General features: G+C 42.3%; 1 protein-coding gene across 3 annotated transcripts in view; it reads right to left on the bottom strand.

Annotated features, from left to right (window-relative positions):
• Positions 1-7,310, bottom strand: part of LOC128340022 (uncharacterized) — a 100,228-nt gene extending 92,918 nt beyond the window's left edge. For 2 of the 3 annotated variants that reach the window (XM_053284629.1, XM_053284626.1), the window contains exon 1: positions 7,034-7,310. In XM_053284629.1, the coding sequence (XP_053140604.1) occupies positions 7,034-7,241 (208 nt within the window). In that variant the 5' untranslated portion in view covers positions 7,242-7,310. The remainder of the gene's footprint in view (positions 1-7,033) is intronic. The other variant, XM_053284627.1, reaches the window with a different exon arrangement.
• Positions 7,311-13,639: the final 6,329 nt, after the last annotated feature.

The raw sequence follows: 13,639 nt of genomic DNA, 5'->3' as shown, positions 1-13,639 counted from the left end.
GGTTGGGAAATTTAGGACTGACAAGAGGAAGTACTTTTTCACATAGCACATAATTAATCTATGGAATTCTTTGCCATGGGATGTGGTGATGGTAGCCATCTTGGATGGTTTTAAAAAGGGCTTAGAAAAAATTGTGGTGGACAGGTCTATCCATGGCTACTGGTCTGTGGGCCACCTCCAACCTCAGAGGCACAATGCTTCTCAATACCAGTTACAGAGGAGCAACAGCAGGAGAGAGGGAATGCATATACCTCCTGCCTGTAGGCTCCCCAGAGGCATCTGGTGGGTCACTGTGTGAAACAGGATGCTGGACTAGATAGGCCTTGAGCCTGATCCAGCAGGGCTGGTCTTATGTTCTTATCTGGAATCTTCCAGAGAGGTAGGAACAGAACCACTTTATAACAGTGCCACCCAAACCCAGTTCCCTCAGGTGACCCATAAGGATACCATGGTCAATGCTATCGAAAGCCACCGAAAGATCCATATGACTGCTGCACAAAGACCCAAGTGCCTCGTTTCTTGAATCAAAATAGAGAACAACATTGTGCAAGCAGGAGGGACCTCCAACGTCTAGAGTAAGGCTGCAGAACATAAGGCCTGGGGGCCAGATCCAGCCCATAGGGACATTTTTGCTGGCCCACAGATAGGAATATCCAGCAGCAGCAGAAGAAGAAGAAGCCACAAAGAGCTCTAGGATTGCAACCTGAAAGCAACAGCAGTTTAGGAAGAGGAAAGGACATGAAATTTCTTTGGGGGCTGGCATGTACTCCAGCTGCCTCACTGACAGCAGGGAAAGGACCTATTCTATGGCCACTATCCTTGGTTAAAACCATGGGTCCCTTTGCAGGAGGGAAAGATCCATAAGTAACTAATAATTGCTTAATATTTTGAGTAATTTATTTTAACGTAAAAATGTGCTGAAATTTGACCTTGGTTCCTGCATACCAAGTTGTAGTTGGTTCCAGCCCACCAGGACATTTGAATTGTGTACCCCTGCTCTAGAGGGTTACAATTAAATTTTCAATATGGAAATGGATGTGGGCAGACACAAACTCAATGGGAAGTGCACAGTTGAGAGAAAAAACTTCCCTCAGGCCAATTAGAAGGTGTATTTCATAATGGGTGAAGGAAAGCAGAAAAGGTAGTTTGCAAAAACCAGTCTCAAAAGAGAAGGCAGCCCATATGCTCCATAGTGCAAGCATGAGCAAAAATGGCTCCTTCATCCAGACTGTTGTCATTTTGCATTACACACAGTGCTTGGCCAGGTCAGATAACAAGGGAATCTTAACAGCTGCAGCTGTTTGAAAAAGAAGGCTGTTGTGGTGGGTCAAAAACAGCTTCCTGTTAAAAACAGGGCTGTCCCTTTCTTCCCCCAAAGCAACATATGTTCCAGGTTAAGAAGTGCTTTGCTCTCTTCTTCATCTCAAACTGTAACTACAACCAGTGCTTCTTTTTTTAATCAAAAGTTGTCTCTATCTGGAGACTGTATTATTCTTCAGCTGCTTTCGCACAACAGGCAAGGGAAGTACCTCACACTCCTACACAAGGAAATAATATTCTCTCTCACCAGCCAGTGTTCCACGATATAAGAAAAATGGGACAGGGACTATGGACTACTATGAGAGAGAGCTCATCAGCTCTTCCCATCAGGTGGGCAATCGTTTTCTTGGCCAGTTAAATGGATTGCAGGTAAAAAGAAGTAGCAGAGTAGTATACAATGAGACAAATTTTGAAAGTGGTGGAAAGAGGAAAAAGAGGAAATGTTCAATTGGAAGGGAAAAGGGAGAAAACTTGAAATAATGGGATGATGGAATGAGCAGCTATGGAAGGCAGATAGAATCACTGGTAAAGCTCTTAAGACCCCTTTGCATGAACCATTATGAAGAAATCCTCAAAGCCTGAGAACAGCTTAGCAACATGCTTACACACCTTTGAGGCTATTAAAAGTGCCAGAATTACCCCAAAGTACCACTCTCTGTGGATCACATTCCAATGGTAAGAGCATGTAAAGTTGTCTTTCTACTATGGAATGGCCTTCCTCGAAGGCAGGGCTGCACAACTGTGGCCCTCCAACTGTTTCTGGATTTCAGCTCCCATCATGAGAGGGAGGGCATGCCCTCAACTCCTGCTTTTAGGCTTCCAGCGGCACCTAGTGGGCCACTGTGTGATACAGGATGCTGGACTAGATGGGCCTTGGGCCTCATCCAGCAGGGCTGTTCTTATGTTCTTATCATCCACAGCCACAATTATTCCCCACCTGCATCCCCAATATTCTCTACTAGGGACTTAATGGAAAGCCCACATGATCTCAGGCTTTAACTTGTTCGGCAGCCAATACCAGATGGCAGTATATGTTCTACCTCCCATTGTAAACATTGCCCTACTGCAAGTACACCAGCTGCCAATAACTACAAAAGAGACATTAACCACAAATGAGGGCCTTATGAACACAGAAAATAAAACAAGTTTTTACAAGTCTATTAACATACGCAACTAGCAAAGTATACTGCTTTTCTCCTATAAAAGTCAATGGAGTCATTCACTTATAAAATAGTTGTAGCCCCTGACACTGTAGAGATAAGGGTGAAACTTGCCTGTCTTATGCATGCCCCTAAATTCAACAGTTTTCTGAATGGCTTACATTTGCTTCAGCTGGGAAATGTTTCAAAGGAAAATGAGAACACAGCATTATTCTCTAAAAAGCAAGAGCAGATGTGCAGCAAAAGTGCTGCATAACCATACAAAAACTGGAATTCATACATGTATGGATATAATACTGATGTTTTTACATTCACTTTCCACTTGTCTGAAAGAGATTCTTTCAAACACCTTTTCAAATGAGTTTACCTTTACCAAATATGTAATTTTGTATGTTCAAGAAAAGATGTGGAATCAGTTTATTGCAGAAACTTGCTGTCCTGTGGCGGGATGAAAGAGTCAAGTGAGGAACAGACCACTGGTAGCTGCAACTGTTATGAGAAATGTGAAATCAACTCTGGAGTTTTAGTTGCCATACATTAGAGACTGGAGCACCCTCTACTGTATTCAGGAGTCAGATCACTACTAATATAAGCTGCCATTAGAATCCTGAAAGAAAAGAGGAAGAGAAGAGGCACAGTGAAGAGGAGGAGGAGATAAGTGGGCCAGTAACAGTCTTTTGTGAGACACGCAAGACACATCCATGGAGGTCACAAGAGTCCATCCCAACATCCAGCCAGATGTTACTATCCCAGTGCTGCACAACTTTACACCCTGAAGGACAACAGCTGTTAAACAGTGTTCAATGCCAGTTTACATCACTCTCCTAAGTTCATACTGGCTAATGCTAGGCACTAATATTATCACATACACTGACATGTTCCTAATTGAAGAAAGCCAGATTGGCCAATTCCACTGAAGAACCACAATTTCTAGTTCATTTTACTTAATTTGTTATCCCAATCCTTATTCACCGCTAGCACCTCCATAAGTTAACTTCTTCTCTGAAAGTTTATTTAGTTATTTATTCATTTCTAGCCTTTCTAATCCTGAACAATAAGCAAGAATTTTAATAGACTAATAGTTCTCTGCGGCCCCTCCGCCAATGTGTTTTCTCTCTGCCTGGCCACCTGGCCAGATGCTTTCCCCAGCTGGCTAGCCACCGCTTTCTCACTCCCCCACCCACCGGCCACCACTGCTTTCTCCCCTGTCTCCACTTTCTCTCCCCCTCAGCCGCTTCCTTCTCTCCCCACCCGTTCGCCTGCTCACCTTACGTACCCCGCCACCATCACTTTCCTCTCACCCTCCTAGCAGCCTCAAATAACAAATAGTAATAAAAGGCTAACAAATAAAGTTTATTATCATTACTACAATCAACACAAAAGTTTAAAAACAAACAAACCAACAAGCCTCAATAGTCATAGTTTGCCCCAGGGGCCTATCATTGATTGTGCCACAGAAATACTAGCAAAGAACAGGTCCATGATTTAGATGCTTTCTAGCAGCTAAACCATACATTGGTCTTAAAACAATGCAGCTTCTAATGGAACAAGGGGCATTTAATTCACTCAGCTTCCATTCTATATTCCTGGTGGCTCAGGCAAGAGGGTGGAAAAATAGTTATGAAGATTCTGGTTAGTTTTACTGCAGCAAAAAATGTTCTCACATGAATTAATAAAGGAATATTTTACTATATTATATTATATTATATTATATTATATTATATTATATTATATTATATTATATTAATAAAGGAATATTTTACTGCAGCAAAAAATGTTCTCACATGAATTAATAAAGGAATACAGGTGGACCTCAATATTTGCAGGGGTTCTGTTCCGGGCTGCAGCCACGGGTATGGAAATTGTGAATATCGAGTTAAGGGAACCTATAGGATCGCTGCCAGTCTGTGAAGACAATACTGAGCTAGATAGACCAATGGGCTGACTCAGTATATGGCAGCTTCCTATGATCCTAATGGTTGGGGACCATACGGCACCCTACAGAACAGTAAAATCTATCTCACAGTAATTATTTTTGCTTCAATATTTTCAGGTACATCATGCAGTCAATACTTTATTAAGAAAAGTAAAGATGCTTAAAAGATCCAGCTAGTTTTGAGTTATTACTTGCTGGAAGCATGTCAAGAGGTATCTTAAGTAGTCTATATAAAGATTATTATGACTTTTGATTAAAAGAAAACCAAAACACAGCCTCTTGTAAGGTGAAAAGGGAAAGAGATGTAGGAAGAGAAATACGTAATGAGATATAGTTTAACACTCCCCATGCAACATAACATATGGGTTTTACGGAAGCTTTTTTATAAACATATATTTTGAGGTTATTGTACTCCATCAAGACAGCAATATTATCTCATGATATCTGATGCATCCTGGAGGTGTGGGACTACCAGAGATTTGTTTCAAATCTAGTGAAGCCATGTAAAAATTATGCCTTACTGGGAGCTAATTTCAGAATATATTGAAGAAATGACTGGCTATGATTTATCTTTGGACATTCTGATCACTCTACTGGGGTACTTGAAAACTATTGTAGGCCAACTTGGTTAACCTGCATCTTGTCTAATAAATTTTGATATTGTTTGAGAATCTATTGAATACAGAACTAGATATTTAAACTCTCGCATCGAATATAATTTTTAGATATCAAAGCTTTTACATATATTTTTATCCTTAGCTCTGTATGCTTGGTACTATTGTTTTACCTTATTATATAGTAACTATAACTTTATTCTATTGAGTTAAATCTAGTTAATCTGTATTTTAGTTTGACCATCTTTTGTTACCTGTGAATTTATAATGATTTCTTTCCTTCTTTTTTATTATTCTTCCTTTTCCTTTTCTAATAAGTTCTTGGCGAGTTACTTCTTTTGATTAGACATTGCTAATTACTGTAATGTTTCAATTAAAAATTTGGGAGGTATTTATCTGTTCTTTACTTTTGATAAACTAGGAAATTCTGTATAAATTGTTTTCATGGGCATACAGATTTTTGATCTGTTCATTTATGTTTCTTTTACTCTGTTAATTGGGAGACTGGCGACGGACTGGCAGTGGTTCTTCTCAGAACATTATATGTAACCATGTTTTCTTGGAAATTCTGGATGTACTCTTGTGTTTATTTTATTTTCCTTTTAAATAAAACTATTATATTAAAAAAGGAAAACTATTGTAGGCCAGGATGATTTGGAAACACTTATACATCTTTTAACAGCTGCAAGTTTGGCAATAAGCTTTGACTAAAAAAATCCAAATACATACACCAGCTAAGCACACACGGCTCACACAGTCTGGGATATGACTTACATGGTTCAGTTAACTAACCTGATTAAAGTAAGAAAGGGGAGATATTTTGATGATTTATTTATTCAAAAATGGAGTTGATCTTTTATTAGAAAAATAAAGACACAACCGAGCCATTTACATTAATGGGAACGCCATAGCTGCTGCTTTTCTTATTCCCGCCCCCCTCTCTTTGTGGCTGCAGTGACTTGAGTCAATGATGTGTATTTTATCTCATAAAATGTCATGTCAAAAATTATATATGCAAACCATATACGTGTGTGTGGGGGCGGGTGTCAAATAAGCAAGCAAGCAAGCCTTGCCAGATAAGACCAAGAGTCTGTATCTATAAGCCAGTATTGCATTCCCCTCAGTCAGTGGCCATCCAGACGCTTCTGCTAAGCTTACAAGAAGGAGGGCATGAAGGCAAAAGACCAACCAAGTGCCTGAGAACTGCCAAGCACAGGGTCAAAACAAGACCACCCCCAAAAAAGGCCGGGCACTTGCCCATCTGGGGCGTTACACAGTAGTAGGCTGTTCACCACACGCTTGGCCGAGTGTAGCGCCGCGTGCCCGACAAGAGGGAGAAAAGGACCCCGCAGGAGGAAGGTGGGAGTTCTGCTCTTGCCCTTCAGAGGGCGGAGTTCGCTCACAAGCCAACACACCAGAGCCGGACGCACCTCTAGCGTTTTCTTAGCTCTGTAACAATGGGATCCTGCGGCTGGCTAAATAAGGGGTTTTAACTCCACCGCCCCACCCCCCATTTCGGAGATACTGACAATATCACTCGTCACATGCGATGTGCCATTAAGAAAGAATCGGGGTTCACATTTTATTTTTTGAAATTAAAAACAGGTCAAGAGTGACACGATTACATAGCGGAGCCCTCTCTGTTTACATAGCCTTCCGCCCCCGCCACCACTCGGGTCAGGGACCTACAGCGCCTGACTGGCACACGCGCGCGCGCGCGCCATGACGGCTCTAGTGAAGGGCGGAGGTGGGGAGGGGACTGGGGCGAGAACAGGCGTTCTGCTTGAACGTTCTTGAAGGCCGCGCGCGCGCTACGCACCGTGGTGGACGACGTTTTCCCACGAGCCTCTGACCTCACTTGAGTCCATTAACTGTAACGTCGCCCTCTGGCGGCAAGCCTGATGCCACAGACACCACCGTAGCAAATAAGCCACGCCTCTTCCCTCACTCCTTCCAGACACTTCACCGCTCTACCCCGACCATCTTTCGCTGCCGCAGCTCACCATCATCGGGACTCCGTATTGCAGCGTCTTGCTTTTCCTCAGCGCTCGTATTCCGGCCATGTCCCGCGGAGGAAGACCTGTCTAGAGCTGGACTTAGAGAGAGGTCGTGCCTTGGCACTTCCGGGTCTAAAAAGATCCGTTTCCCCCTGGAGTCTGTGGCCCGAAGCAGCAACGTTCCGCGACGCGAAAGTGTAGCGCAAACCAACATTCATGGATAGTAACTTACAACTTGAGAGCCGTTTAATGATCGAATGGGAACGCAAATGGAAGAGGCAGATGCTTGGAAATGATGGAGGGAGTAGGGCTTCTGTGCCTTTAAAAGTTGCGCGGCAGGCAGAAATCTGATAGGTGTAGTGCCTTACTAGCTTGGAGACGGACATTAAAAGGGCTACAGAAATTAATGGATGTAGTAGATAAAGTAAATAGATGTGTGCTTGGCATAAAAGGAGGGACAGGGGACCATCTTTTTGGTGCATTATTTTTTATGTAAACTGCTTTGAGAATTTTGTTGAAGAGCAATATATAAATATATGTAGTAGCAGGGGTGTAACTATAATAAGGCAAGGGGAGACAGTTGTCTGGGGGCCCGCTGCTCTGGGGGGCCCACCAGAGGCAAGTTACATGACTGACTCCCCCAGTTGCGCAGCTACCCGGGCTTTCTTCAGTTGTATTCATCCTCCAAAATGGATGTGAGTGTTCAGACCTGGAGCTACCAGAACAGCATGTCTTTCTTTAGTACCAGTAAATGACTTGCATCGTTCACAATTTACAAAACCTTTTAAAAAACAATGTAGGATGATGTTCTATTGTGGCACATAAGTTTATACACACACACACACACACACACACACACATCTCTCTGCGTATGTTAGTGTGTGTGTTACTATGCTCTTTGTTACCACTATTCAGCCTTATTTAAAATTTCTTTACTTCGTAGGCAGTCCCACGGATTTCACAGAATCTAATTTAATTCTATGCCTGTGGTGTTTTGGGTTAACTTATTCCTTGATCCAGGCCAGCTTTTGAAAGGGGCTTTAGTTACTTGTACTCCTGTCCTGGAATAGAGGCAGGGCTAACAAACAGCCAGCAGCAAGAGCTCTGAAAAGCAGGCTACACTTGCCTCTCTACATCTCTTTCTCATTAAACTATTAATATTCCTGATCCCACTCCCTGCCTTGTCCTTGTGTACCACAACTCTTGTCCTTATGTACCACAACTCCTTCCTTGGATTCTACAATGCCCGCTCACAGAATACATAGGAATATTCTAATATTTCAGGGCTGCCAACTCTGAGAGAAGGTAATCCTGGATTGCACACACACACATATACACATTTTTCATAATCCAAAGCTATTAAAATCTTCATTATTGCTTTCAATAGTCTTTAAACCCGGAGATTGATGCCAGTTTATGGAGACTCCAGGTCAGTCCTACCTGTAAATCTAACCTGCGTCTCACATGTGCACAAAATATATGCTAAAGTACACTTGTTTTCTGGGATCCAGGTAGCCCAGGCCATGGTCAGTTTCTTTAAAAAGCCATGCAGTCAGAACAAGCTCACAGAACATTTGCAGGTTGCCATATATAGCCAGTGACAGGGCTTAATTTTTGCCAGGTCTTACCAAAACTCAACCCTGTTCTCAGTGCTAGAACTTTATCCTGAACATAACAAGAAAGAACAGGTGGAAGTGAAGTGTCCATGAACAGATTCAAAGTAGATCCCCCTCACCACTAAGTAGTCTCCTCACCTCTGATAACACACACATCATGGATTGGGAGGAAAAATTATAGAAAAGAGGTGGTTGTTTCCGGGCAAAAGTGAACACGTGCCACCTCTTTTTCTATAAATTAATCTGTGGCTGGTGTGGGCTATGTCCTCTTTCAAAAAAGCAAAAATCCACTACCATGATAGCAATGCCATCTGACACAGTCTTTAACAATGAATATATGGAATGCTAAAATTGGGGTGGAAGCATTAAAAAGAAACATAAAACTAACTTTCCCCAAAAAGTTATATGTTGACTATGCACCATTTTATTCATGCTTACTCAAAATTAAGCTCCACTGCATTAATTTTTGTTTGTTCCCATATAAGTGTGCTTAGGACTGCAGCCAGGGTTGTAGGGAGCTTGCTGGTGGCTGCGGAACAAACTCAACTGGCAGCCCCCTGCCCCTATGGTAATGAGCGTGCACTGGCCACAACCCTGCATTTGATGTCATAAGCAAGGGGGCATGGCCACCAGCCAAAAGACGAGAGAGGCAGCCATCTGCCTGCTGCACTCGGTGCCTCTTTCACTCACTGTGGCAGTTGGGGGTGGATGTGCTCTTTATCTGCCCGACCCAACCCCAGTGGCACGTGAACAAAGCCCAGTGCAGGGTGCCTGGTGGGGGGAGGGCAGGGCCGGGGATGGATGAGCAACTCCGGCAGCCCCTCCCCCCCACAAGATATGGGGGGAAGTGGGGGTGAGCCTTTGGTGGCTCCTGGAAGTGCTCTGATCTGCAGTGGCTGGGGGACACTCATCCTCCCATGCTTAATGGTGGCCCCGCACCTGACTGCAGCTAAGGTCACACATATCCCAAGGAACAACTTCTAGAGGGGCTATGTTAGTCCGTTGCAGCAAAAACAGCAGGGTTTTGTGGCACCTTAAAGACTAAAAGTTTATTGTAATATAAGCTTTCATAAGCTACAGTCTACTTCATGAGATGCATGAATGTTATCCTATGGGTGTGTGTGTCTATGTCTATAAGCTGCTTGGGCCTCACTCGCTCACTGACTCACTCGCTGACTACCACCCAGACTCCCGCCCCCCCCCCCCCCCGCCAAAAAAACATAAAATTCTGAAACCCTGGAAAAATCCATTAATGTCCCGGAAAATCCGGGAAAACTCTCCCACTGAAAATCATGAATGAGAGCTAGAAAAAGACTAGAGTCACAGCAAGATAAGACATCCATATACATTCATACTACAAGCCCTCACTGATTCACTCACTACCTGCCTGCGATGAAATTCCCAGACCATACTGCAAAAGATAGAAACATGATATTTTTGCAAGTAGGTTCCAGACTTCAGCCACATTACCAGATAAATCCAAACCCCCAGAAGAATCCATTACTATCCTGGAAAATGTGGCGAAACTCTCCCATTGGAAAGCATGGGGAATTATACCTCATAAAGCTAGGAAATGCTTAGAGTAACAGAGAGGCATGACAAAATTTTTGCAAACGGCAAGCCATTTTACTGGTGTCTGTCTGTCTAAAATATCTTCCCCTCTGTGAAGAACCATTATCATCAGGCTTTGGCAGAGGGTGAGGCAAGCAGTGAGGTCCCTCCATCAACCTGAGGAGGATCAACTGTCATCGGGCCCCTCCCCTCTTACAACCTTTTTAAACTTTTGTTTGATTTTTTAAAAAAAGATTGTGTGCCCTTTTGGGACAGGATTATTAATTCTAAAGAATTAATTCTAAATTAATTAATTCTAATTAATTAATTCTAAAGAATCCTGTAAGCTGCTCTGAGCCTTTCAGGAAGAGCAGGATATAAATGTAATAAATAAACAATGTAAGCAGTGGCTGTCAAATGGCAATGAAATGCAAGAGGCAGAACTTGCAAATGTGTGAAGCTTAAATGTATAAGATAAGCACGGTCAGTGACAATTCACAGTAGCAATAACTGGTGGTAACTCTATTACTAGAGAGTGGTGAGAATACAGCCTGCAGTTTAGTATGACAGAGATTGGTCGATGTAGACATTCAGGAAGAGAAGGCTTGATTACCACATTTTTATAAACAAGTATATGCTAAAATGGATCTTGCCCCAGCAACGTGTTTATTTACGATCACCTTGAGTAAATTCAGATGGGCCTTCTCCAGGGCCAGGTTCAATGCTTTCCCATCTGCAATGCTTTATGGGAAATATTTGAAACTATTGTATGAAGAACGGAAATGCCCCTGTGGAAAGGTGATCGAAACCATGGCCCACATACTTTTAAAGTGTTCAATATATCAAAACTGGAGATTTCAATTAATCAGCCCATTGATAAATGATATGAGGGAACAACCTGAGGATCTTGTTGTAGCATATTTATTAGCAGATAAAGATGCAACTACTTCATATGTTGTAGCTAAATTTTGTTATGTGGTCACCAGATTAAGAACTTCAAAAGAATAGAATACAGTTTTGGGTTCCTTACTATTAATTTTAAATTATGTCTATACACTTAATGCCTTTCCAAAGCCATTATTTTATTTTATTTTTATATGTTATTATTATTATTTGAAAGCTGTTATCCATTTATGTGGACTTGCTATTAATATTTTTCCTTTTAACTATGTAAAGATTCTTATTTCTTCTTTTGGTCAAAGACCGTAAATAAAGTACTACAATGATGGTGGTAACAAAATCTCCCTAGCCTTGCGAAGTTAATTAATGTCTGTAATGTGATAGGAAACCATTGTCTTGATTCAAGCTTGAATAGATAGAATCAAAATTTATGATGAACTCTGTTTCATGACAAAGTCTCCCTTTGAAGTTTCTCTGTTGGAGAACAGTGACTTTCAGATCAGCGGCATTGTGTCCTAGCAGGCTGAAATGTTCTCTCAATGGCTTCTGAACGTTCCTATTTTTTTTAAATGTCAGATTTGTATCAATTTATTATTTCAAATACTTCAGTTTGGCAAAGCAAATTTGTTCATTGTTCTGGTTTTTCTCCACTAGGTGTCATATTCTTTATATCAAATGTTAACACAATGTTTTTTATTGCTCACAAAGAATCAAGACATTGAGTGACTATTACTATTATAAATTAATATTAAATGTATATATGGATCATCCTCTATGCTTGTAAGATTATGTTGGCTTTGGGGGTTACACAGAGCTTTTCAACAAACAAAAATTTAAAAATAACAAAACTGTATTATTTATTTATTTATCACATTTTTATACCACCCAAAACGCAAGTTCTCTGGGCGGTTTACAAAACAATAAAAATCAATAAAAAGATTAACACATTAAAATTTAAAATGTTAAAACTATTAAAACACAATTAAAACAATATCTAATTAAAAGCCTGGGTGAACAAATGAGTCTTGACTGCCTTTTAAAAAGTTTTAAGAGATGGGGAGGCTCTTATGTCAGCAGGAAGTGTGTTCCAAAGCCTCGGGGCAGCAATGGAGAAGGCTCGTCCCCTAGTAGCCACCAGTTGAGCCAGTGGCAACTGCAGACGAACCTCTCCAGATGATCTCAATGGGCGGTGTGGTTCATAGCAAAGAAGGCGTTTTCATAAATACCCAGGGCCCAAGCTGTTTAGGGCTTTATAGGTTATAACCAAAACCTTGTACTTTGCCTGGAAATTTATCGGCAGCCAGCGTAAATCTCTTAAGATGGGAGTGATATGGTCTCTCCGAGATGACCCAACGACCAATCTGATTGCCGTATTCTGGACTAACTGTAGTTTCCGGACTACGTACAAAGGCAGCCCCACATAGAGCGCATCACATTAGTCAAGTCTGGAGGTGACCACCAAATGTACTATTGTTCTGAGGTCATTTATCTCAAGAAATGGACGCAGCTGGCGTATCAGCCAAAGCTGATAAAAGGCACTTCTCGCCACTGCCTCAGCCTGGGACACCAGGGAGAGTTTTGTGTCCAGAAGCACCCCCAGACTGCATACCTGTTCCTTCTGGGGAAGTGTGACCCCATCCAGAACAGGCAGATCAAAATCATCTCCTGAGTTCTGACCCCGCACAGTAAGTACCTCCATCTTATCTCGATTTAGCCTCTCCATGGATTCATGCCTCCAGGCAGGCATTTATGGAGGTTATGCCTTCTCCTGATGATGCTGACATGGAGAAAAAGATTTGGGTGTCATCAGCATACTGATAACACCTGCACCAAATCTCCTGATGATCTCTCCCAGCGGTTTCATGTAGATGTTAAACAACATCTGAGATAATGCAGAGCCCTGAGGGACACCATACCGAAGTTCAGTTTTTGAAGAACAACAGTCCCCAAGGAACACCATCTGGAATCTGCCCGAGAGATAAGAGTGGAACCACTGCAAAGCAGTGCCTCCCCCACCCAACCCCCTCAGACGCTCCAGAATGATACTATGGTTAATAGTATCGAAAGCCACCAAGAGGTCTAAAAGGACCAACAGAGTCACACTTCCTCTGTCAATTGCCAATTGCAGATCATCCATCAGGCTGACCAAGGCAGTCTCCACCCCATAGTCTATCTGAAAGCCAGTCTGAAAAGGGGTCTAGATAATCCATTTCCTCCAAGACTGTCTGGAGCTGGGAGGCCACCACCCTCTCAATTAACTTGCCCAACCATAGAAGGTTTGAGACAGGCCTATAGTTGCTCAACTCTGAGGAATCCAAGGCAGGCTTCTTCAGAAGTGGTCTAATAATTGCCTCCTTAAGGCAAGGAGGCATCCTGCCCTCCCTCAGAGAAGCATTTATAATCTCTTCTAGGCCTTCTACAGCAATCTTTGTAGATAATATTCTCCCTGCCAGATAGTATTAGCCATGTCGGGCAAGGGTCAAGAGAACAGGTGGTAGGCCACATCGCTCCAAGCAGCTTGTCCACATCCTCACGAGTCACAAAC

Source organism: Hemicordylus capensis, chromosome 1, assembly GCF_027244095.1.
Source record: "Hemicordylus capensis ecotype Gifberg chromosome 1, rHemCap1.1.pri, whole genome shotgun sequence".
Taxonomy (NCBI): domain Eukaryota; kingdom Metazoa; phylum Chordata; class Lepidosauria; order Squamata; family Cordylidae; genus Hemicordylus; species Hemicordylus capensis.
Note: the sequence above shows the minus strand (reverse complement) of the source record. Positions and strands in the feature narration are given on the sequence as shown.